General features: G+C 37.8%; 1 protein-coding gene across 3 annotated transcripts; it reads right to left on the bottom strand.

The window, feature by feature from the left end:
• Positions 1-9,045: 9,045 nt before the first annotated feature.
• On the bottom strand, positions 9,046-22,508 carry LOC311588308 (NKG2-D type II integral membrane protein-like). Of its 3 annotated transcripts, none has more exons than XM_084765861.1 (8): positions 22,420-22,508; positions 19,351-19,448; positions 17,939-18,046; positions 13,979-14,071; positions 13,497-13,535; positions 12,620-12,771; positions 11,916-12,019; positions 9,046-10,105 (listed from the first exon to the last, which is right to left on the bottom strand). In XM_084765861.1, exons 2-8 carry the CDS (start codon positions 19,391-19,393, stop codon positions 9,988-9,990), a joined length of 657 nt encoding a protein of 218 aa, XP_084621987.1. In that variant the 5' UTR covers positions 19,394-19,448; positions 22,420-22,508; the 3' UTR covers positions 9,046-9,987. The 3 variants fall into 3 exon arrangements, with proteins under 3 accessions (XP_084621987.1, XP_084621986.1, XP_084621988.1); XM_084765860.1 differs by lacking the exon at positions 22,420-22,508 and adding an exon at positions 20,600-20,736; XM_084765862.1 differs by lacking the exon at positions 22,420-22,508 and adding an exon at positions 20,600-20,736 and having other exon boundaries at positions 12,620-12,768.
• Positions 22,509-27,629: the final 5,121 nt, after the last annotated feature.

The following is a 27,629-nucleotide window of genomic DNA, read 5'->3' as shown; positions in this document are numbered from 1 at the left end:
CTTGATGTCAATATGTGTTTGCCCTGAAGGTTAAAAACATAGTAAAGTATGTTTTGTGACCAACTTGCAAGATCTGCACCAATGCAGCACTGCATGACTTCCTTCCACATTATAACCTGGTTAATAACTCTGTCAAAGCAACTAACTGAACAGAAAAGAGGCTTCTTCTAAGGCTAGATTATAAGACACTCTTAGACCCTTTTCTCTCTATCTCCTCAGTTGATCTGGGAGAACCCAGTTACAGTAACATGAACTGTCCTGTTGAGTAGACTCTGTGAGGAAGAAAGACTTCAGGACAATCTGCAATGATTTAAGTCTGTTTTCATCAGCTATGTAATAGATACGACTTCTTTTCTGGGACTCTGTGGCCTATGTCAAGCTTTCAAAGGACTCTACTTCAGTCACAGTCTTGGTGACAAAGACCTTTGAGTACTTCCAGTAAGGCCAGGAAAATAGCACAGATATTAATTCCCTTCATACTTCATTAGCATGATTCTGATGGTGTCAGCCAAATATAACATGGCTAGAGTAAGTGGCTATGATATGAAAAAATAGAGAAACGACACTATTTGTACAGCAGAGATCAATCTAAGCAACCTAAGTCAGTGATAAACCTAACTCAACAATCATACTTCACTAAGACAGCAGATTAATTTAATAAAATTAATATGCCCAAACCAAATAGCATTGACTTACACAAATAGCAACCAGTAAAGGAGACATAATAGTCAAAAAGCCTTACAGAAACAAATAAGACAAAATATTTAGGAACACACTTTTTAAAAGTTATTAGAAATATATAAAACATTTACTGAAAGATGAAAATAGATAAGAATATAAAGCTATTTATTTTTTCAACCTTTCTTATTAACTTTTCTTTTAAAATGAGCTGCTCCCTGTAGAAGCCTAATAGTATATTTGATAGAGCTGAACAAATTGGCAGAGATAATATATTAAAATAGCCTCAGTGATTAAGCAGACTGAAAAATGACTGTCAAGATAAAGAACAGCATCTAGTTGGGCATGCCTATAATACCAGATCTCAGGGAGGCAGAAGCAGATGGGTCGCTGTAAGTTTGAGGCCAGCCTGGTCTACAAAGCGATTCCAGGATAACCGAGGTTACACAGAGAAACCCCATCTTGAAAAAACAAACAAAAACAAACAAAAATTAAAACAACAGCAAAAAGAAGAGCATCCACTATGTATAAACATGCATTTGTAAATACTAAGGAAGACAAAGAAAAAGGCCAAAAGGGCCCCAGATAGTTTCAACTTCATATACAACAAAGTTGCATAGCCTGTGTATGTTACTAAATAAAAAAAACTTTAACAGTGCTGGCTCTTCCAATCCATGAATAAGGGTTCTCAATTCCTTTATTGTGTTGTTCTTTTCTCATAGATCACATTTTCTGGCTTTGTAAGAAATGACTTACTTTTATGAGACCCTTTCTTAGGCATTTGACAGTTTTTCAGATTATGGGAAATAGACTTCATATACCAACATGAAATTATAAAACACCTATTTTCTTAGCTTATTGAAGCATATGCACCAAAGTTGTATATGCAAAACATAAATTGGTTTCTTAACATATTCATATATCCATTAAATCACCAATAAGATAGTAACTATACTTCACTCTACAAATGTTCATGTATTCTTAGTGTTTGTGGATGGTGGGCCCATGGAAATTCAGTTTCATTCTTTCATATAGTTGGGGCTAGAGAGGGTTATTCCTGAGATTGGTGAACTAGTTGGTTGACTATATGTGTCTCAATATTAACATAGCTTAAAGCCTTTGCTGAGGTGTATTGGGTCTGTTCCATATCTACGTAGTTTGTAGGTGTATCTTGAACCTTTATCTTCTTCTCTGGTTATCTCCTCTCTGATACTACCCCTATTTTCCACATTGGATATTCCTTCTCCTAGCTTTGGTAGAAATGCTCCTGACTTCAGAACACCATGTATCATTTTTCTTCTAAAAATAAACTGCTGATACTGTCTGACATTAGTTGTCCAAACTTATACATTTTTTTAAATCTACATTTATATCATGTCTCCAGTTTAATTTTTACTGAGTTAATTTTGCATCACAACATAAGCCTTTTCTCTAGTCTTACAGTTTTGCCATTGAATATTTATGTGTTTTAAAAAAAACATAAACCTTACTGTATTTGAGGTCTTATTTGTTTATGGTTTTGTAAATAAAAATTAAATTTGTGTAATAACAAAAAGCTAAGGCCTGAGATAAACTAAAATAAATTAAGAAGACATTGGCTAAGGAAAAAAAACAAAAAATATACAGCTACACATATAATAACAAAATGTTGGTTCTATGGCATGAGCTGAAAGCAAAGCCAAGACTATCATTTAGTTCTATGCCACAGAGATAAATTGGAATGATTAATTCAGAAGGTGGCTGACTAGCACTATGTAGTACTAGATTCTTCTGGGGAAAGGCAGAAAATGGAACATACTCATAATTGTTGATGTAATTAGAAAAGAAGCTACAGACATCTAGAAAACAATGAAAGAGGTATATGATGTTTTTTCCATTTGGGCTTTATTTTAACTTTAAAGAATAGTTAATCATCATTTAAAAGGTTTCAATGCCTCAAATTTTGTTTTGCTCAGCTGATAAGTATTTAGTACTAAACTACCTGTTTAGACCTCGCCAGTTTCGGTTAGTAATAACAAAATAATAATAGCATACCAAGTTGAAGAAAGAACTCTGGCAGAAATGGCTGTTCTCCAGAGTATTTTCCATATGTGAAATGACAAGGTAGCCTATAGTTTTTCCATTTAAATTTTGTGATGAAATTCACAAATATTTACATGAACTACAGATACAACAGGAATTAAAATTGTTGACTGAAACTGAAATAGTAATTATAGAATACAGAGAAATATAAGGGTCTTTCTAATAGAAAGTCTTAAAAAGTGAGATTTCTAGTATCACTTGATATTAATTTGAATTTTTAAAATCTAATTAAGTGAGAAATTTTTAATAACATGACACAAAAAGACTATAAAACAAACTCTGTATGTGTGTGTATAATCATTTCTAACAAATGACTATTTATATTATAGTTTGCCATCACATCACTATACCTTGGAAAAAAGTTCATCTTCTTAGTTATGTCATGCAGTATTATATTTGTATAGCAGTTTATTATTTATTCACTTTGCCCTTTCTTAGGTTTTTTTTTGGGGGGGGGATGTCTAATTGGTGCTTCACAATACTCACTAACTTAGTACAGTGCTCAGACAGCCTCAGGTTTATGGAGATCCTCTAGCCCCAGTCTTCTTTTGACGTGCTGACATTTTGGAAGGCACAAGGCACAATACCTGACTGTGAACAAGTATTTAAAAAATTTTTACTTAGGCCTATACCACTAACTTGAGTAACAGCCCATATACCCCAACTGAGTTCTGTATTGTGTATGATGTAAATTTTGGTTATATTGGATAGCAAAGAAAAAAATAGCAACCCATTTATAAAGGTGTTTCCCATCATGATTTCATAAATGGTTTAAACAAAACTAAGATTTGACACAAAGGACATGGACATCACTGAAGTGAATACAAGGTGGGTTAAGGCACTGTTTCTAACTGATCCCTTTCTGACAGGCTGTTCAAATGTTATTAGAGACTTTAAAGAATACAAGTCCAGGAAATTCAAGTTTGAGGGCCATCAAGATGGCTCAGCTCATAAAAGCACTTTCTACTAGGACTGAGGACTTTAGTTCAGTCTCTGGAACCCACATCCTGGAAGGAGAGAACTGACTTTCCTGGGTTGTCTCTGACAACCACATCTGGGCGGCAGCATGTGTGCCCCTGCCAACACAATAAACAACATTTGAAGAAGAGGAAGAGGAAGGAGGAGAAAAAGAAGGAGGAGGAACAAGAGAAACAGGAGAAGGAAGAACAACAAGTTTAAGTAAATGGTATTACAAAAAGAGGGTTATGTAATGTCATGTTTTGAAACAAACATTTGCATGGTCTGAGGATAGGTGCTAGTATTACTGATGCTAGGTTTTTAAAAAATATTTGCTTATTTTTATGTGCATTAGGGTTCTGCCTGCATGTATGTCTCTGGGAGGGTGTTATATTGCCTGGAACTCCAGTTACAGACAGTTGTGAACTGCCATGTGTGGGATCTAGGAATTGAACATAGGTCCTCTGGAAGAGCAGCCAGTGCTATTAACTGCCCTGCACTGGCTCTTAGTCTACTGTAGTGGATATAAATATATTTTTGTTTTGATCCCAAGTATGGGATGGGCAACAGACTTGTAAGAGAGCAGGTGATGGTCCACCATATTGAGTTTTAGGAGAGAACTCGTGAAGAAAGCCATCCATCCAATAACTTGCCTTTCCTGTGTACATTTTTGTTTCATGCTTCCTTTGCTTTCCACATATTCATAGCCTTGTCTTCTATGGCAGTGCTGAGTGCTCCCCTTTCTGCTTCAGCATTTAGAACATCAATCCTTGTTTTTCAATTCCTTGTCTAAAATGTATCCAGCCCATATCAGCCTGCTTTTCAAGGCTTTCCTTTTGGGATTTGTATTAGCAGGTGAAGCCTGTTCCTTGCGTGGATGGGCTACCCGCCCCCATCTCTGTGGCTTCTGCCTGTTATCAGTGAGATCTCCTTTGTGAATCAATTTCCTGTTTGCCTTCTGAGGTCTTCTACTTTGTACCACTACTGAGTCCAGGACACAAAGTGGTTTCCTGTTTCTCTTTTAGAAGCAGATGTCTTTAGCTACTACTAGAGTAGAGTTTGGGATTCTGTGTTTTCCTCTCTGAGCAGCTGAGCTTTTTCTCATGCCTGTAATAAATAGGATAGCTTGGGGTAGAGCAGTTCGCGTGTTTGAATGTTTTGACAAAGGCTTTGTCTTTGCCTTGGTCCTAGAATAAGGACCACTACACAGGTCTCTGTCTGTTCGCAAAGAGAAACAAATCAGGAAAAAATCTGGGGAAGCAAACACTGGAGCTCTCAGGCCCTAACTGTGTAAATATATTTTCTTTACTTTTTCCTTCTTTCCTTCCTTCCTTCTTTCTTTCTTTCTTTCTTTCTTTCTTTCTTTCTTTCTTTCTTTCTTTCTTTCCTTTACATACTTGTCATGGCACCATCTCTCATCACTTCCAAGCCCCACCCTCCTACCTCCCTCTCCTGTATTCCCCTCCCCTATTTCTCAGAAGAAGGGAGCCCAATTTCAATCACCCCTGGCTCATCAAGTCATATCAAAACTGAGTGTGTTCTTTTTTCTTGTGGCCTGGCAAGGCAGTCTTGCCAGGGGTGTGTGACTGACAAGCTGGCAAGAGAGTCCATGTCAAAGAGAGCCCCCCCCCTCACATTTCCCTTACTAGGGGACCCACATGAATCCTGAGCTGGCCATCAGCTACATCTTTGTAGAGGGCCTAGGTCCAGTCCATGAAAGGTCCTTGGTTGGTGCTTCATTCTCAGCAGGCTCCTCTGGGCCCTAGTTAGTTGGCTTTGTTGGTCTTATTGTGAAGCTCCTGTCATCCTGAGTCAGATAAATTAGACCGAGAAAGACACACATGGTATGTACTCACTTATAAGTGGATTTTAGCCATATAGTGCAGAATAAACATACTACAATACACAGACCCAAAGAAGATAAGTAACAAGGAAGATCCAAGGGATGATGCTTAAATCTTAATCAGAAGAGTAAATTGAATAGACAGAGATAGTGGGAGGGAACAAAGTAGGAGTGGATCAAAAAGATATGAGGGTGAAGACCAGATCTGGGAAGAGTAAGTGTGGGAAGGCAAAAGGCTTGTAGAGAAAAAGAGAAACTGTGGTCAGGTGCATCTCTGTGACAAGCTGAGACCTAAGTCAGGGTAGGCTCCTAGAGGGATATGAGAGAGACTCTAGCTGAGACACCTAGTACCAGGGCCCCATAGGGACCAAAGACAAGTCTCCTAGTAGAAGGAGATAAATACCAACACACCCACAAAAAAATTTTGATTTAAAAATTCATCCTGCCTACAATGTGTGCAGAGATAAAGATAGAGCGGGTAGAACAGAGATTGAAGGAATGACCAGCCAATGCCTGCCCCATCCCTAGACTCTCCCCATGGGAGAAAGCCAACCCCTGGCACTACTAAACAACATTCTGCTATGCTTACAGACAGTGGCCTAGCAGAGTTGTCCTCTGAGAGGCTCCACCCAGCAGCACCTTGAAACAGATGCTGAGACTCACAGCCAAGCATTGGGCAATGCATAGGAAGCCATCTGGACAAGTGGGGGGAAAGTGAATGGGACCTGGAGGTGACAGGAGATTCACAAGAAGATACTGTTTTCTTTCTCATGTCCTCTTGTTTCTTTTCCTTGGTTCTGATCTCTCCCGGGCTATTGTCTGTTTTTGTGAAAGAGAGTCTCATTCTGTAGCATTGGCTGAAACTCACCATATTGATCACGCCGGCCTGGAACTCAGAACCTGCTTGCTCCTGTCTACCTAGTGCTGAAATTAAAGGCAGCTATTGTCAGGCCCGGGCCTCTCCTGGACTTTTAGTCCTTGCAATTACTTTGTATCTTAAGAACAACAGGCCATATCGATGAACATTTTAAGATGGAGGAGGGAAGCTAAGCAGCAGACATCTTCTTTGTTCTTACCATGTCTCCACACAGAGGTTTCCGTGATAATGGCTCAAAGTAATAGCCATACAGCCGGACCAAGATGACCAGGGCAGATGTCATAGGGTCCTTAAACCTGGCTTTGTTTCTCTCTACTACTGCTATAAGCACCTTGAAGAAAGATGTTCATTCATCACACTTATGTTCTTGCTAGTGAGCTCATGCTTCATAAAGCTCCTTCCTGCCTTTGCCTTTCCTGGCCTCTGGGTGACTTTCTAGGAGAGATGCTAAGCTCTGTCCATTGCGACTCTTAGATCTAGGGATTTTTGCCTTAACTCCAGAACCAGAATATCCTCCCTAGAGTTCCCAAGTACCCACAGACCTTGGCAGGCCCTGCACATCTGTGATAGACACAGGGTATATATGACCAGGGTCAACTGCTTTATATCAGTCTTTCCATGGAAACTCAAGAGAAAGTGATTGGCAAGTGAATGTGCCCGCTCTTAGTCTGGGCCTACAGAAGGCCCTAACATCTTAGGAGAGCTTTGTCACATAGTATTGAAAACTGGGTAACATTTTTAACTGTTCTAGTGGCAGCTGCCCTCATGGTTGTGAGTCACTTATCTGGAGCTCTCACCTATTTAAATATAACCACAAAGTGTTAGGTAGGCTTTCCCCTAGACACAGTGGAATCTGTTTACATTTCAAAATTAACTCCATTTCTTGACCAAGTTTAACACCTTCTGCACAAAGCTGGAGATGATTACTGCAGAAATATCAAGTCATTTTCCAAGCACATCATAGAATGTATCTAAATATATTACACTTTTTTCTCTTGCTTTCTTTATTAGAAAAAAATTGAAACCCTGGTTCTGGTAATGTTACTCACACGGCTACCAGAACAAAATTTCCCTCCACTGTGACCTAGGGTCAGCCTGCCTTGCATTCTACTGTGTCTTATGACTGTCTAAGTTGAGTTCTTGGAAGCAAGTGAGATTCTATTGATGGCTTTTTGCATTTTTAAGTCAAATACAGGAATGCCCTGTATGTCTGGAACAAGAAATGCCCCGAATATTTTTTATTGTAAGTTTAAGGCTAGCGTTTTAATTTGTTCAATGAATCAGAACACTACCCCTCACCCAGGTCCTCTGCAAACTGAAACAATACATCAGCTACCTAACTGCCCTCAATTTTGTTTTACTCTTTAGGCTATGTGTGAAAAAAATCTTTAAGGAATGAGTTGAAGTTATTTTCCTTAAAAAAAACCAAAGTGTTGCTGGGTGGCTCCATTGCACGGTGGATGTACGCTGGATGCATAAAAGGAAGTATTGCAGGTAGAAAGGTATCTACCTTGAACATCTTCAGATTGGCTCTCCTGAAAATGCTGTTAGCCAAGCACTGGACTGTAAGCTTAACGGGAGGTCCTTTCATGGCTATAGAGGCTTCATGGAGATTTACACACCCCATGCATCTCACTAGAGGAAAAAAGTAGGAAGGATTCTTATTGCTACTTTCTAAAGTGTGGGCCTATTTGTTATTCCTTGTATAAGCTTCTAACCTCTGGGGAAATCCATTGTTCAGGAGCTAAGTCTGAGGTCCTTAATGCCTCCCCAAACTTTTCAGAACAGAAATCTAAGGCTCCCCAGGGTTGTTATACCCTCTCAGATAAAAGCCAGGTTCTATGGTTGCTCTTCTGTTTTATTTTTCTTAGCCTGATTATTGGTTTAGAATTATTTTCTATGTTTTAAAATAATATACAACGATATCACAAAAGCTTCCTTTTAGATTTACATTTATTTTATGGGTGAGTGTTTGTCTTCATATGTGAATTTATGCCATGTACATGCAAACACCTACAGAAGGCAGAGGAGGGCATTGGATCCTCTGGAACGGCAGTTACAGGTGATTGTGAGCTGTCATGTGGGTGCTGGGAACTGAACCCAGATCTTAATCTCTTAATCAGTTTTCTTAACCTCTGAACCACCTCTCCAGATCCCCTTTTAAAATTTTCAGGAAGACCTAATATCTAGCTTTTTTACCTTCCATCCTCAGTTTCTTTGACATATTATTATAAAATACCACAGACAAAGCTACAAACAACAAAAGTCTATTTCCCCACAATTATGAAGCCATAGAATCTATGATCAGGGTAATAGTACCTGTTGGGTTTTGGTGAGGGCATCTTGTGGGTTGTGTATCAGAATTATATTGTATTCTCTTGTAGCAAAAGAAGAGACAGAAGTCTCTGTGGGTATTTTCTTAAGAGGAAACCTCACTTACAGAGGCTTCACACTTATGACTTTAAAAATTATGTCCCACATGTAATATTAGAATTTGAGAGGAAAAAAGTATAAGACATGAGTCTATGCTATTTAGATTTTTTTGTCATTATAATAAAATATTTAAACCAATTAACTTAAAAAGACAAAAAACACCATTATGTTTCAATGCCTGTCTCCAATTTTAATAAGTATTAAAATAATATTAGGAGATTTCAAATATTAAATGAGAAGAAACACAAACATTCAGTGTGTAACATTATACCCATGGCCACAGGAAACCACCTCCTCAATTGCAAACTGTATCCATTGCAGCCTAAAAACGTCAGAGACCACAACCCCTTTCAGCAGTACCTTTCAAATCTGAAGTCCAAGGTCTCATCTAAACATGACCTAGGTAAGATGCAAGTGAGACAGTCAAACCTCTTTTTTTACTTGTGATTTGTAAAAAGAAAGATGCCGTATACTTTCAAAATACAATGGTGGGACTGACTTTTAAGAGATATTGTCTTCTCAGCTGGAGTACATAAGAAAGAGTGGGAAAGCCTCACGAAAGCACAAAAGTGAACAAGATGAGCTCCATAAGACTGTCCAGTCCCCAAAGCGGTCCTGCTTGGCCTTCCTGAGACAGTCCTTGCTGTCCCTCCCAGGCAGCAGCCTGCTTTCCTGAACCACTGGGACGGCAACACTGCTGGGCACAGTGCTGACTACCTTGTGGTTCATGTCGCTGCCCCACCCAGTGAGCAGTTTTCTATATTGCTTGAGCTTCAACTCCCAGTGTGCCACGGGGCTGCCCTCTCCCACTCTCACAGCTCCTCTATGAGTTGGCCCCATCTCGAAATTGAGGGTTTTTTCCTTGCCTTCTTCCCCACATCCTACCTAGGCAGATTGGAAAACGGTATGCATGGCAGCCTTGATGATCTCTGAGTTGGCTTCCTTTGTTTTTATGGGACACAGAATGGCCAGCTAATAGTTCTGTGACTTATTTCTGGAATGCACAGGCCTGCTGTTTTATGTTTCTCTTATGCTTGTCTCTTCTTTTTAGTACCAGTTTCTCCTCGGACAATCCCTTCTCTTGCTCTGAGTGTTATCGAGATGGCTAATGAAATCCTTATGTTGCCTTCTTCATGCAGATGTATGTGTTTAGAGTTGAACAGTCTTCTGTGTAGGCCTTAAAGCTTGAGCCATAGACAGCACAGAATCCACTTGGCATCTCCACCAGTGTTAACCTGGAGCATAGAAAATGGCAGGTTACATTCAGATTTGGTTAATGAAGGATAAACATGGGATCTTTTTTATAGGATTTGAATGTGGAAATTTCAAATATATTTTTGGCCATTTTAGCACCATGTTTAGCACTCCAAACACACACACAAATAGAACCAATTCAGAAAATAAAAGTAAAAATGTCCGTCTCATTCTTAATGTGTTCATATCAGAAATTAATCACCTCAGAGTTCATATATATGTATATATATATATATATGTGTGTGTGTGTGTGTGTGTGTGTGTGTGTGTGTGTGTGTGTACCTGAGTAAAAAAGCTTCAAAATATTTATTTAGTAATAAGTATTTACATTAGAAATAGATGTAAACTAAACTTAGAATTCAATTGCTGTAATGTTTTGTGTAAAAATAAGCAGTCTTCCATAGGCAAATGGTTTACCATTATCAGATACAACTGACTACAAATAACAAATATTCAACCCAAAGTCCACGTCTGTCTTGAGGATGTACTTTGTACCTCGTCCTGATTTCCTAAATAATGCACTACCAGAATTGCGTAGTTAATATTTAAATTCTACTTGGTATTACACTTAATATGAAAATCATTTAAATTGTATAGAATTGTCCATAGTTTACAAGCAGATTCTACACCGTTCTGTATAAAGATGGTGGTCATTCGTGGAGTTCAGCATCTACGGAGAGAGTGAGGCTTTGGGACCAGTCTCCCATGGGTACCAAGAGGTTGACTGCATACCCAATTTTACATGGTAAAGAAATAAAAGTAACTGTAAAATCCTCAACACACATGCCCATGTATACACATAAATAACTGTGTATGTGCATGTGATGTGTGTGTGTGTGTGTGTGCGCGCGCTGATGTGGTATGGTACACATGTGCACACATGTTTATATGCACGTGAATATGTGCTTTTTCTTTTGCCTTGACATTTGGAATTCCATGATTAATTTAATAAATGAAGTTTCTTTTTCTAAGAAAAAATCAGAAGTAGAAGACTCAGGAAAGTGATATTGTCACTTCAGTGTAAAACTTAAAAACTAAAAGAACAAGGATCTGACGTTGTTCTCATTTAAAAGGACGAGGTACAGAATACTAGTGGTATAGAGACAAGCAGCTGCCACCTGGAGGGAAGTTTATATTAGGAACTGCTCTTTCTGGGTTTGAAGCCAAATATATTAGAGAATCCATTTCAATTTCTAAATAGAAGCTATAATGGTATGTATTCTGGGGCCATAACCTCACGATGTGATACATGTAAATGCTGCGTATTGACAAGTAAAGGTATTTATTATCTCTGTGGCCTCATGCGTTTGTTATTTCTACTGTGCCGTCGTACAATAGAGTGGCTATGGCTAGCAATAAATTACTTCATAGTTTAAAGAACCTGTAGCATAAGACAGATAAGAGGCTTCTAGTGATGGAAAGGTACAGTTTATTTTATGCCAATTTTATCTCTGTAATTGTAGTCACAAATATAGAAAAGAAAATATGTGGCATTTCAGTCTCAAATCTATAAAACTGACACAATATTAGATCGACAGTTCTCAGTTCTCAGCACATAGTAATTTATGTCGCTCATTAATGTTGTTTATGCTGGCTACTTTGGCGCTCTCCCTGCCCTTTGGATTTAGAGTAATTTCTCTAACTCTAAAAATTTTTTTTCTGTCTCTATTTTTTCTAACTCTACTAGAATATGATAATAGGTCAGACTGTGAGAAGGAAACTGACAAATGAGTGCTCAGAGAGACAGCTGAACAAACCCCCAGCTTGAGACCTGCTGGGGCTGAGACTCACTGGTTTTTTGAGAGAGCGGAGCCGTCTTCCCACTGCCAGGAGCCATTTGCTTGAATGTCGACTAGTCCCATCCAGTGATATGACTTTATCAGCTTTAAGAAATCCTGTTAGAAACCACAAGAAAACTACAGATGAAACCCGTGCGTGGAATGTTAGAAGTGCAAGGGCACATGACTCACTTCCCATCTGGGGAAAGAGGCATCGTCCGGTGGCCACCTTAACTCTCATTTAACTATATGTGCTTAAATATTTTTGTTCTCTCAATTTTTCTATCTTTGTAGGTGGTCAGCAGCTGTGTGGTGTGTATGCAGCTGCTCATCCTGCACGCAGATGCTAGGGCGAGACATCATGTGTCTTCTTCCATTGCTCTCTGCTTTATTGTCTTGAAATATGGACCCTCGCTGAAGCAAAACCTCCCCCTTTCAGCCAAGCTGTCTGGCCACGAGGTTTTGCTATCTGCCTGTCTTTGACCCCAGTGCTGGGATTATAGACATATACAGCAATGCCTAATGGGTGCCATAGAGTTCATAGTCAAGGTCAAGTTCTCAGAACGCTGAGCTCTCTCCCCAGCTTCAACTTTCTTAATTTTTATCACCATTGTCTGGAGTGGGCATTAGAACACCTTGGTGGCTCTTGTATATTCCGGGTTCATGCTCCAGTGATTTTCTCCATGTATTAGAATTAAAAGGAATTAAATACTCAACCTGCTCTTCTTTACTGTATATCTTCAGAAGGCTGGAGTTTTGAGACAAACACGAAGCTTGGCTCTGGTTCCAGGTTTTGCTCTCATTAAAAAATTGGTAACAGTTGTTTCTATGACATATCCAGTTGTTAGGGCATGGGCCACATAAACCTTCTAGAAAGAGAAAAGGTTAATTCTATGCACACCTGACTCTTGAAGCAGATTTTATCTAGTCAAGTTAAATACTTTTCTTGTTCCATCTCTGAAATTCTAAATACTTGAACCATTACAATATAAAGAGAACAAGGGCCCAAACTAAGGATCTCTCTCTCTCTCTCTCTCTCTCTCTCTCTCTCTCTCTCTCTCTCTCTCTCTCTCTCTTTCTCTCTCTCTCTCTCTCCTTCCTTTCCCCCTCTTTTTTCTTTTCCCTTTATTTCTTTTATCTTTTCTTTATTCAAAGTAGATTTTTAAATATAATGTAGTCTGATTAATAGTTTCCCCTTCCCTCACTCCCTCTAGCTTCTTCCCACCTTTCTGTCTCTCAGAAAAGAACAAGCTTCTAAGAGATAACAACCAAACATGACAAAATAAAATGTAGTAAGATTAGCCAAGAACTATCATTTATTTACTTATTGTTTCCACATGGGTCCTCATGAACTGTCTACACAGCAAACCTTGGCTGTGAACTCCTGATTCTCCTGCCTCAACCTGCGAAGTGATGGAATTAAAGGAATGTGACATTGTGTCTCTTTTACCACTACACGGCCTCCAAGTTATAAACAACAAAGCTTACAGTGAACTATAGACAAAATCCAACTATTTCATTCTTCTCTTTTAAGTGCCTTTGATTATATATTGAATCTTGCAATATTTGTTTAATACTAAAAAGATTCACTCACCAGTGCTTGAGGAAATTGGAACTTCATTGTTGCATAACACTATCAAAATAATTATAATTGTCAAAAGTTAGTAACTTCTACTGTAAACAAAAGCAGCTTGCATGTTTGTAGAACTGCGGAGCTATGGTTAAAAACACTTTCACTAATGACACTGTATGTTTTTGTGCTTCTGTGTCTTCTTTTACTTTTAAAAATGTGTGTAGTGTGTGTGTGTGTGTCCACATACGTGTGCATGGGGGCATGAGCATGAGTGTACCCATGTGCCAGGGAATGAGTGTAGAGGTCAGAAACAACTTTGTGGAGTCAATTTTTCTTTCTATCTTTCTATGGTTTCCAGGGATTGAACTCAGGTTGTAGGCTTAACACAACAAGTACCTTTACCTGGCTGAGCCAGCTCTCTTGTCCCTTCCCAGTGTGTTTCTGAAGTCTAGTTAAGGTAACACATTACACCTGACTGAGTAACTCTCTGCCTTGTCACTTACAAGTTTTGAAAATGACAAACCACATCGCTGTGATAACAGTGAAGCGAATTGCCATGGCTGCAGCAACGACTCGGCCAACCAGCAATGGAGACACTGTCAAAGAAAAACAGGAGAGGTCAGAGCAAAAGGAAGGCTAATGGCCAGAGGTGGCTTCCTGTTTAGTATAAATGCTGGAATGCATCTCTGTGACAAGGTAGACTACGTACTTTTTCTTCGACCAATCAGCATAAGCGCCCTACAAGTGACTTAAATATAACAGTACGAAATGCTGTATCTACTTCCATGATTCTATGCAAGTTTTCTAAACTTGTTTTTCCTTTACACAGAGCTTCCCTATGTAGCCCCAGGCTCTATACACATTTGCAGTCCTCCGGCCTCAGATCCTGAATGGTAAAGGATTACAGATTGTGCCGCTATGTTCCACTCCCTGAATAAATCACAATAATTCTCAATTCTATTTTACAAGAGTTATTAGATATGAATACTTTTATAATCAATGTTTTAAGAACATGTATTTCAGACATTAGTAAAATATTCTGTCTCTTTTTGTTAGGACAATATCCTAGGATCACGTCATTATTTTGATATATAAAGAGGTCAACTGCATAAATGCTTGTGTTCACTTTCATTGATAGTGGTATAGACTCTATTAGAAGACTTTTAATTTTCCCAGTGGACATTTTCAACTATATGCTAAATTGGGGCATTAGAAATAGTAATACAGGGCTGGAGAGATGGCTCAGAGGTTAAGGGCAGTGACTGCTCCTCCAAAGGTCCTGAGTTCAATTCCCAGCATCCACAGGGTGGCTCACAACCATCTATAATGTGACCTGATGCCCTCTTCTGGCCTTAGAGGTACATGCTGTACACATAATAAACAAATAAATATATATTAAAAATAGTAATACATATTATGCTCAATTTGGAATTCTTCTCTGGGGGAGTTTTCTCTTATGACACCTAGTGTATAAAGGGAACATTTGTTACACTTTCTAGTGACTGAAACTTCCAGTACATGAAGGTAGAAATGCATGACATTCCCTACTTGGTTGCGTCTTCCTCAGTAATGAATGTTATTTACATGTTTTAATCTACAGATTTAGTGCACAATATTTTTTTCTGTTTTAAACTTTTTATTTCCTTTCATGATAAGTTAAGGAATTTTCACTTATGTTTAAATCATATTTTTCCCCTCTGAGGCTTTTTTTTGTTTTTATCAAGTTACTGGCTTGTTCCATACTTCTCAGTTGGTGGCTGTAACACCAGACCTTGTCATATGTTTTGCATACATATGTTCAGATATTTTCTATCTTATTCAAGATACCTTCAGAGGTATGGACTGTCTGATTTTTCCCAGGTTGATTTCATCAAGTTTCCCTTTATGGCACACAGTTTTTCAATATGAATAAAATGCATTTATAATAATGTCACACGTTTATTTTTATTTGGCCCTTTAATTTTATGTGTGTGATATTTGGCAGAAATGAAATTTACAGAAGATGTTCTTTGTTGAATGCACGCTGAATTTTTATGTCACTACTTATAGAATAAACCTGTGTCCTGTCACTTAAAGGAAATGTTGTCATTAGCACGTTATGGCTCCACCCTAAATGCATTATCATTATTCATACATAAGCTAATCAGCCCGCCCATTTCCTAAATGTGACACTCTGCTACTTTCATAAACTTCTTGAATATTCGATGGTGCCTCCACTATTTCAGCACATTTCCTTTTCAGTGTTACATGGTATTACAGAACATTTTTGTGCCTTAAGACTATACAGTGAGGGTCTGGAAGGTTGCCTCATCAGTTGAGTGTTTATCACTCTTCAAGAGGCCCTGAGTTCTGTTCCCCGCTCACAACAGCCTATGATTCCAGTTCCCTGGGATTTAGCACCCCCTTCTGGACTCAATGGGCACCTGCATACACACACACACACACACACACACACACACAGCGAGGGGGGGGAGAGAGAGAGAGAGAGAGAGAGAGAGAGAGAGAGAGAGAGAGAGAGAGAGAGAGAGAGAGAAATAAAAATAATCACCTTTAACACAAACTTAAATATGAAATTTTCAAGAGTATGACACTTCTTAGCAATGGTGTATTGACATCCAGACAGGATTACACTGTGCACACATACAAAGATATTATCTGTAAGGTGCTGTCTTTATCCCTAAATAGTCTCTGTTTTCATTATTTGTGCTTATTTTACATTTACTAGCAATTCAAAGTAAGTAATAAAATCATTTCTAGATTACTTTTAATATAAAAGTTTATTTTTGCTTTATCCTTTTGGTTTTGGCCATAAAATTTTCTTCCATTCCATACATAAAACAGTCTGTTTATATTTTTAGTTATAAAAAATCGATTTTCATTCATGTCTTAAGTTTGCATCAAGACTATATCAAATTCTAATATTAATTCTAACATTTAGGAAATATTTACTTCCAAGCTTTCAAATATTTTGACTTATATCTTTTACAAATACATTAATTTTTATTTTTAACTCTGATATGGTAGATATCACATTTACCTTCACTTGGGTGATCATTTAACAATGTTGAAACAGTATTTAACAGTGGCAGTAATAGTATTTTTGAATTTTAATACTTATATTGAAAAATCCTTTTTTTATTTTTTATTTTTTTTACATTTAATAGTATAATAATGGATTTTTATATATTCTATGTGTCTCTACACTTATACACATATTAAAGACAACATTTGTGTTTATAGAATTTTGAAAATCAAAGCCTTGTAAAGTAAGAATTTGTATTGAATTTTATTCAATACCTTTTAAACACCATGTACACAATCACATAAACATTCACCTTTGGTTATTACACATCACATGATTGAATTCCTAAAATTATCCCTTTAAAGATCTTTTGTTAATTTATTTCTAAATTTTAAATCAAATTTTACAGATTAAGGTGGTTTATTGGATTTTTAAAAGTTTATTTAATCTATCTTATTTTTTGAGACAGTGCTTCATATAACCAAGCTGACCCTGAATTCTTTATTGGTGAGGATAACCTTGGCCTCCAAGCAAGTCCTAGGATGACAGACATGTGAGATAAAAACAGGCTCTGGTTTTTTTCTTTGTATAAACTGTCACAAAAATTTTTAGTAATTTTTAATATGTTTCTTTTTTAACATACATTTAATTACTACACATGGGTAAAATAAACTACTTATAGCAGGAAGAACCACAAGACAGTCAGGAATTATATAAATGTTACATTCATAGTGATTTGGCTATTTGTATTTGGCAAACTTGAAATAAACATCTTTCCTATATTCTTCGGTCTAAATTTCTGAATGAAGATTAATATCTATCATATTCCATATCTATTAACTTAAAACATCTATCTTGATCTAAAAACTCATCAGAGACTTGAGAATGGATAAAATTTGAATACTTGAGTGAACCCAGAGTTCAGGTTAGCAGCTTCCAAAATGAAAAACTGACCGAGACAGTTTACTGCCTGAACAGTCACCCAACACTCTCCATAGCGTTGCAGCAGCATCTTCAGCCTTCTGACCCAATATCTCTGATAGACATATTTATGAGGCAGGAACTACTGAGGACTTGCTTACTCTGACTTGGCAGAGTTTGACCATTGACTGTGCCTGCTACTCCTCATCTCAAGGCCCTAATTGTTACTCACAAATAAGTTTATTTTTTAATTCAATGGTATTGAATTTTGTATACCAATGCAAATCATCCTCATGCCAAAAGCCAGTCTAATTTTATCACAAAATTTAATATTGGTAATATCCTTGCTTAAAAAAATCTCATCACCTGTAACTTAATTATAATTTCTAATATTATTTTAGAGCAAATACAGCTTAGTTCCCTGGGAAGGTAAAAAGAACAAGAGTTTTCCCTGACAATAGAGTGATTTCCACATTCACCTCAGCCCATCATGATGAGATAAAAGTAATTCAAGACTTACCATTTTCTCTGGGTTGGCTGTTAATTAGTGCTGACTGGTGTTTCTGCCACCCTTGAGAAGTATCCCACTTTGCTGGCTTGAGGTTGTAATTATGGCATTTGCTCATCTCTGGAGAAAACAATTCAAGCTGATACAAGTCCATGGACTTTCTGCCATTTCAATAATATATTTCTACCTTTCAACTTGTGTTTCTATGGATATACTTCCCATGAGCATCCTTTTAAGAGGCAGCATGAGTTTCCATTGCTTTTCTTAGCTCATTACTAAGATGATTACACTTCATAACAAACATAATCATGATCATTCCTTGGAGAATTAGAATTAGAAAAATAGTATAGACATTTGAAATAAACCAGTTCATAGTGTAAAATGAAAACTAACATCAAAGCAAGATTTATGCAATGAAAGAAAATAGTAAAGAAGGACAGACATATAATTATACCAGACACCCAGGTGTAATATTAGTAAGCAAAAGTAATTTAAAATCTGTATTCTGCTTCCTACAGTGCAGAAGAGAAAAGATAGCAATACTCTATTCTAGGGACTTCATAACAAATGAAATGTGGTGGACTTGGTATCAATAGTTCCAATGGCATACAAACAATAAATAAATACTAGTGAGCCAAATTGCTGGAAAGTCAGGGACACATAAAGACATAAATAGTAGACTGCAAAGTCTCATAATATACATCATGACAGTCTTGTCTGTGAACAAATCAAGTTAAACACAACCATTTCGCTCTTTTCTTGAAATTTCCATCATTAATTGAATCATTTTGTAAATGAAAAGACATTATTTATTTTATTTTAGGTTCAAGTATCAGGCTTATTCTTTTGCATATAATTCAGTTAGTAGGCCTGAAAAAAGAGTACTTGTTATTATATTGGGTGGAAAAATTGGAATTCCAGAGATATTCAGTGTAATAGTGTTCATTTAACATGATATTAACAACTGTGAATAATTCATAACCTTTTTTAGAATAAGAAGCATTTCAAATTCTATATTCCATGAGTTGCAATAGTTTAGAAGTCCACTAAGGTGAATCCAGCGTGGTTTATTTATTTATTTTTATTGGTAGAAAAAAGGAATGAAAATGCACAGAGACCATGCCCCAATGTAAAGCTGGAAATCTCAGTTCGATTAAAACCCAGCTCTTCTGACTCCAAGCCTTCATGTCCTTTCATTATTTCAAGTTATCCTATGTTATAAATGACTTCACAGTAGGAAGATGCTTAAGTAAAGAGAAAAAATTCTTGTCACATTCTCAAAAACAAAAATTTAAATACAATATAAACATAACATGGGATGCATGTACTGAGAACAGCAGTAAGTGGCCTCCATGCCTTACACTGCTTTGGATAGTTAGCATTGCGAAACAGTAGACGTACACACTCACATTTGCAGGACATACCTGGGCTGTGCTGAGGCTTTCGATCACGAATCAATGCCATCATGTGATGGTTGTGACAATTCACTTCAGAAACAAATCCAGGTTCTGGTCTTCGTTATCTAATTAATTAACATTGTGTGAGACAGTGTGCGTTTCTATGCAGACTTGGCTATCCTAGAACTCACTACATAGATCAGACTGGCATCAGATTTACAGAGATGGCCCGTCTCTGACTCCTGAGTGCTGGGATTGAAGACAGGTGCTGCTGCCTGGCTCTTGTCTACATTCTGTAATGTACAAAAGACTCTTGAATAAACAAGGTAGAGTCTAAAGGATTTTCTTCTGATACCTTTGTGGGGAGTGAAATATTTGTATTAGACAAAGTAAAATACAGAAAATTTCCCTTAAACATGAAATAATGGAAACAACAGCTCACACAAGACAAGGGGAAAATAATTAACATCTTATTGGAAAATAAAAATCTACTGTTTCAAAATATCATAAAAACTTAGTATGTATTTTTAATTCATTTTCATTGATATATTTAATAAAAAAATAGTTGGCTTCCCTACATTGAATATCAGCACATACAATTTTCTGTTTATAGTTTTAATTTGGTGTTGAACAACTTTTTTGTAAAATAAACATGCCAGATATGTGAGTTCCTGTTGCACATTTTCTGATTATCTTTTAGTAAAACTTTCTATCACTATCAAATAAAATGTTACCATTTGCATCAACAATTTTATGTATAGTAATATTTTATATTATTTAACAGTACTCACAGAGAGTGGTTGTTTATTTAATACGTAACACTTGGACTTTAAAATTGAGCAGTATTCATATTTGACTTTGATAATATAATGAAGTTGAAATAACTTGTCTCCTCATAAATGTGCAGTTGTGTTGTCTTGGAAGCAAAACCATCTTCCATAAGATTAGCTCCTTTATGTGAGAATTCTTATTGAAACGTCAGCCTTTTAATCCCCCAAATATGTTTTGCTTAGAATGTAAAGTTTATTATCTCAGCAACAATTCACTTACACTTCATTTACACTTACATTTTAGTATTCATGTCCTGATTATGGACACCAGATATAGTGAGAAAGAAAAGCACGCTTTGCCTTCAGCAATTCTACTCAGTCATTTAAGATAGAGTAACCATGCTGTGTAAGTAGTTATAGAACTCTCCTAACTTGACAAATAACTCATTTCCTGGAAAACAGTTGTTAGAAACACAGGCATAAGGACGCACATCGCATTCACAGACCTGAGCAGAGCAGGGAGGTCCTGTTTCTCGGGAATCAAAGCCTTCTACTCAACTAGAAAAGGTGGCCTTGTCCCCAGCAAAGATTTGGAACTGAAAATAAAGATGTCTCGGTAACTTCTGTCTCTGAGAATGATATCGCAGAGATTAGTCTCATCTTTCCGTGAAGAAACCACACAGCTACCACACTTCTGCATTTTCCGTGCACACACCATTTGCCTTATTTGGTGAATGAGGTTTGTGGATAAATGTCAAGTCCTAAGAACATTTTAGGACTTGAAAATGATGATGTTTGTGTTATGAAATAGCATGGAGTTTTTGAAAAATAAATGGTGGAATTATATAATATGGGAATCAAAAGTGAAAAAATACAAAACATGGTTTTTCACTCTCTGTTTGAAATTAAGTAGAAAGAAATTATTAAATATTTTCCTCACCATGTGCATAAACTTTGGCCCTTTGATTAGAATTAAGTCTGCTGCATTGTTTAGGTGGGAACCATGAGAACTTTTTCTTGACCATACACAGAAACACACACACATATACACTATATGCATACATATGAAAACAGAAAATGAATAGATAGTAGTAATCCCATAAGGGTTGGTAATATGTTTATGTACCTAGAAAATACAAATAATTTAGTGGTCACTTAATAGGACTAGTGTTAGCATAACAATGTAACATTAATTTATAACTGTTATTATATTGTTCAAAATGAATTATTCAAAACAACAATTTTATTAGATGAAGAGTTAAACTAATAATAGAAGCATTGTAAAACATTTGTGAGGAAATACAAAGCACACATGTGTGGTACAGGAAACACTAAAAATAACAGCATAAAAATTTAAAGGGCTTTTGAATACTCAAAGTTGTCAAGGATTGCTAGCATGCTCTAGGTAATTGCTTCAAATCTAATTAATACTCTAGTTTTTGTTGTAGGAAAATCTCACATTATCAATTAAGTACATAGCTAAGATCCAGAAGGCCACAATTGAAGAAACAAAATTGGTAATTTCATTATTATTATTATTATTATTATTATTATTATTATTATTATTATTATTATTTAATCTTTTGTTGTGTTGGAGAGATGGTTTGGCAATCAAGAGCACTTATTGATCTTGCATAAGACTTTAGTTTAATTTCCAAAACCCATATTACAAAATTCATAACTCCAGTTCCAAGAAGCTGTCACTCTCCTCTGGCTTCTGTGCATATCAGGTACACCCATGGGGCACATACACACAGACATGCATTTTTAGAGCCTAATTTTTAAAAGCCATTTCTCCACACACAAAAGCTTTGTCCCCAAATCTACCCGGCTTACAAGATGTTCAAGGATAAAGATAGAGCAGAGATTGAGGGAATGTTCAACCAAAGCCTGTCCCAACCTGAGACCCATCCCATGGGAGAGAGCCAACTCCTGTCACTACTTATCATACTGTGCTAGGTCTGCAGACAGGAGCTTAGCGTAGCTCTTCTCTGAGAGGCTCCACCCAGTAATGGATCAAAACAGATGTTGAGACCCACAGACAAACATTGGGCAAAGCATAGGCAGTCTTGTGCAAAAGTGGTGGGGAGTAGGGGGAGGAGAGTAGAGAGTAGGATGGCTTGGAGAGACAAGAATTCCACAAGAAGACCAAGAATACCAACTAACCTGGGCCCAGGGACGTTTGCGGAGACTGATGGACCAACCAAGGACTGTGCATGGGCTCCGCCTAAGCCCTCTGCACATACATAGACCATGGGTAGCTTGGTCTTCATGTGGGTCCTTTAGAAAGGGAATAAGGGCCTGTCTCTGGAATAGACGCTCTTACCTGCTCTTTGATCACTTCTCTCTAGTGAGGCTGCCTCACCAGGCCACTGGGGAAGAAGATGTGCTCAGTCCTGAAGCGATTTGATGGACTCGTGTGGGAGGGGGAGGGGGGATTAGGGGAAGTGGGAGAGAGGGGTGGGGCTGGGAGGAGAGGAGGGATGAGGCTGTTATCGGGGTGTAAAGCGAACAAATATATAAATTTAAAAGGGAGAAAAGCCATTTTTTGTTTAAATTTATGTTAAAATATAATTATATTTTCTCTTCCCTTCTCTTTACGCCAACCCTTCCCATGTCTGCATGCCCCCCCCCCTTACTCCCTCTCAAATTCATGGTTTTTATTTAATTACTTTTAAGTGTTTCTTTAATTGCTACTCTTTAAGCGTTATCTATCTATCCATCTATCATCTATCTAATATATATACACATACATACATATATATGAATAAATATATAGCTACAACCCTATCAGTCTCTTTAGTGCTACTTGAATGTACTTCATTTTAGGGCTGACCGCTTGGTATTGGATAGTGGATTAGGGGACTCATTCCCGATGAAGATTTTTCCCTGCATCATCATCATCATGCCTTGGGATCCTGCAGTTCTTTGTCTATGGTGGGGCACCATGAAATTTCCCTCCTGCACACCATTGTTGTCTATAATGTTGTACTTCTTCAGGTCCTGTGTAGGCAGCCATATTGCTGAGACGTCATGGTTGAAGCTGCCTGTCATTTCTAGGAGATACAATATTACAGCATCTTTGCTGGTCCTCTGGTTCTTACAGTCTTCCTGCCCTCTCTTCCTCAAAGTTCACTGAAATATGAACAACAGCAGTGACCTAAGGATGCAACGGTGGCACTCATATCTTGGCACTGGATAACAGCTATACAATTAGATGTAAGGCTTACTCAGGAGGCGGGAAGTCATGCCTGTTACTGGAAACCTAGCTCGCTCTTTTCCCAATGCTAATGGCTTTGTGGTTCTTAGAGGAGTCCCTACTGTTGCCGCTTTCTACACCAGCATAATTCCTAACTCCGTTCTAAACACTTATTCCTATACCCACAGATAAGTGGCGCTCTCACCTCTCACCAAAGAACCTTTTTCTTTCTAACAATAAAGCAATCTTAAATAAAAGATAGTGAAATGAGAGCATAGATATGCAAGTTTAAAAGGGAAAGTATAAAAACAAAAGGCAGTCATGAATAGATGAAAAATAGGTCATTTTGTACACAACATGAGAAATGGGAGCAAGTGGAGCCAGCAAGGACAGTTGGATCAGATCCACAATTTTGGTAGATTTAGGAGCTCAGCAAAATTGGATGCCGTGTTTCTAGCTGGCAAAACCCCGCCCCCCCACACACACAGGAAGCAAAAACCTCAAACCACACCTGACAATTTAAATTACCTTTCCTTTAGAATCCTGTTCCATCAGACTATCCATCAGGAGGTTCTAATATCACATTTCTCTATGACTTCAGACAAGAACAGAATTTATCTATAGGAGAGGCTTTTGCTGAGCTATGAACAGTAATGGCCTTAGTTTTATGAGTTTGTATAGACAGGAAATGTTGTATAAGGGCTCCAAATCCAGGGCCACAAAGTGAGATTCTATAGAGACCCATGGTGCTCTGAATCTTTCTACCTCATCAAGCACGCTGTCAAAAGTGCTCACTCCATGTGGCACAGTCAAATCTAGATGCAGATATTTATTAGGTCACACATCAGTGCATTCTCCTAACTGAAGTATTATTATGTGTCTATGCTTAGGTAAAACTAGATATACCCTATGGCTTGTCCTACTGACTCTGATGGCTGATCAGCTTCTGTTACAGTGACCTCCAGGTTCCCTTGAAGGAAACTGCTTTCAGTTGCAGTCCTGGGGCCATTCTATGGCACATCCTTCTGAGGGCCATGCATTTACTTCAAACAGTAATGTACATCCTGAACAGGCAGTCAAATAAACTCATAAATAAAATGTCTTCAAAATAAGTACCTCCACGAAGAAGCTGAGGGCAAGCTGAGCACTGGGTTGGTGGTGTTGTATTATAAGCGCCCTAAACAAAACAGTGTGGAAAGGAATTTTTTCAATATATATTTTTTAGAGATGTTATTTACATGTGTTGGTATGAGTCTACACAGGTGTTTGTGAGTGTTTGCAGAGGGCATTGGATCCCTTAGAATTTGACTGAATTTTCCAGGACACGCAACTTGTAAATGTAGAGTCTGGAATCTGAGCTCCAATCCTCAGATTACACAGCAAGTGCTCTTAATTATGGAGCCATTTCTCCAGCCCTGGAACGGAATCTTAAAATGGAGAACAAAAAGATGAATCCTCTATGGTGAGTGAAAAGTATTAATTAAATAAAGAGACATTATGTTCAAGAAAATTCTCAGTTGCTTTTCAGTGCTGAGTACAAGGTCACTCTACAATCATTGTGTACCAACACTGAACATTTGGGCAGCATTATTTTTAGTCTGTGGAACTGCAGAACAATGTGGCAATGAAATCATAAGCCACCCTTTCATATGAATTGAACAAAACATACAAGAATTCATGGATAAATAGTAACTTGACTGCCTACGTTCATGTATGGTCATTGCATGGCCATAATTATCTGATCCAAGTTCAGTGATTTGTGGACAGCCTGGGTTCAAGTAACTTGAGGGAAACCACCAACAAACAAACTACAAGTCTCTCCTAGTAGTTGAGATTAACCGCCGAGACAGATGGTTTTCTCGGCCACTAACATTACGTTTTTCCTGTGCACACTGTTGAAGCTAATGTGCCCTTTGCAGTGAGAAAGAGAGAGGCAGGCAGGATGCTTACCTCAAATTGTGAAGCCGAAGTTGGCTGTGATCAGAAGTTGTCACTGGACACCTGCTCAGAAATGAAACTAACAGATATGTGGTTGTGGCTGTGTGCAAATTCTCAATCTTTCTGGAAATGTGTTTGAATTCATGAAAGAAAAGCAGACTCTTAGTATATGTGATCAAATGAAGTAAATACGAAAGAAGAGGGAAACCAGAATCCAGTCACTGGATATGTGTGGAATATTGCAGTAGAAATGAAACGGTGTGTAACAGTTCAAAGAGAAAGAAGATTTGAAGGAATATGTATTTATTTGGCTAAGATTCCAACCTATGTTGAGTAACAGTTGAAAAGACAATCTTGTCTCCTAATTTTAGAGTAAATGCTTTTGTTTTTTTTATCATTTAGTATAATGTTGGCCATAGGCCTTTATTATGCTGAGTCTCTCCCTCTCTCTCTCTCTCTCTCTCTCTCTCTCTCTCTCTCTCTCTCTCTCTCTCTCTCTCTCTCTTTCCAGGTCTTCAGAGCCATTATTGTCAAAAGCCTTCTATGAAACTAATGAGACATTCATGAGACTTCTGTCTCTAAGGCCGTTTGTGCATTCTGTCACATCTATAGGTTTGTGCATACTTAATCATCCTTGCATCGCTGAAATGAATCCAACATGGTCGTGTTGTATATAATCTTTGTAATGTATCATTGAATTTAGTTTGAAAATATTTTGTTGAGACTTTTCATCTGTGTTTATTAAGAAACTTGGTGTATAATTTTTTTTGTTGTTGTTGTGTTATTTGCTTTTAGTATCAGGGTTCTGGTTTCATTTTTTTTCTTAAATTTTAACACTTACTTTAATGTTTGAGAATTTTTTATGTGAGTACTATATTTATATCATTTCCACCCTGCGTTCTCCTTACTTCTGCCTCTTCTTGCTCCCCAACTCCTTCTTATGACCACTAATTATTACTATTGGGTACATGTGTACACACACATGTGTACACACACACACACACACACACACACATACACACGTATATATAAACATATCCTAATGAGTTCATTTAATGTTGCTCATGTGTATATGTATTTAGGGCTGAGCACAAGGATTAAATAATCTATTAGTGGACTCATCCCATAGAAGGCTGATTCTCCCTCCTTGTTATTAGTCATTAGTTACCTGTAGAACCTCATTAAGGGTGGGGCTTTCTGAGATTTCCCACATCTACTTTGGAAACCATATTGTTGAGAGTTATATATAGATGACACTATCTCACAGCAGACATCCTGGTCCTCTGACTCCTAGAATCCAGAAGATACTATCTTGTTATTATTTTAATTTCTTTTTCTGTTATTGTGCTAAAATAGCCTGACAAAAGAAAGTTAGAGGTAAGAGCTAAGGCTGACTCAGTGTTCAGAGGGGAGTCAAGACAGCGGGAGTCTGAAGCAGCTGGTCACACTGCATCCACAGTTAGGAAGCAGACACCAATGAATGCATGTTGCTATCCAGTTCCCATTCTCCATACTGAGAGTCCAGGATCCCAGTCAGCAAATGGTGTGACCCACAATGGGTGGTCATCCAGTTTCCATTAATGCAATCAAAGTAAGAAGCATGCCCAGAGGCTGATCTCTCAGCTTAGTCTCCATTCTGTAAAGTTAACTGTGAGCACTCACCATCACAATTCCACCCCTTGGCAACTGACACCCGACCACAATAAGCCACAACTTCCTCCTCGTTGTACACATAGTCTCATGTCTGTGTTATCACATAAAATGCATTCAGTCTAACTTTAAAGTTCCCATAGTCTTTAACAATTTCAACACACTAGAAGTCCAGCATCTCTTAATTGTGAAGATGTATGGTTCAAGATGTCCCAGGTGTGGCTCACAGTTATGATCTGCACACATTGCAGTTCTCAAGTTTGTAAAATTCTGGAGCAATTAGATAATGGCTTCCCCCAGATTAAAAACTCAAACCATTCATGAGAAGGCCTGGAGCCTGGCAGGAACCAACTGTAGGGTAGTATTTAAGTTTATGCAATGAACAACAAACCAACTGGCAGCTTGCAATGCCTACCTGGGGAAAAATACCCACGTCAGTTTTTTTTTCGATTTTTTATTTTTAAACTTAATTTATTTACTTTACATCTAATTGCAGCCTCCCTCCTTTCTTCCCATTTCCCAACCCCGACCCTGATCCTGACATCCTCCTGTCCTTTTTCTCTTCTAGAAAAGGCTCAGAAAAAGGGAGAGCTCCTGTGGATTGATATCAATTATTAAGAAAAGGAAGGAAGAGAAGACGGAGGAGGACTAGGACAAGGAGGAGGAGCAGGAGGAGGAAGCATCAGGAGGAGGAGGAAGCATCAGGAGGAGGAGGAGGATGAGGAGGAGGAGGAGGACTAGGAGGAGGA

Source organism: Acomys minous (genome assembly GCF_964271855.1).
Source record: "Acomys minous genome assembly, chromosome: 17".
Taxonomy (NCBI): domain Eukaryota; kingdom Metazoa; phylum Chordata; class Mammalia; order Rodentia; family Muridae; genus Acomys; species Acomys minous.
The sequence above is the reverse complement of the archived record's forward strand: the minus strand, read 5'-3'. Positions and strand labels throughout refer to the sequence as shown.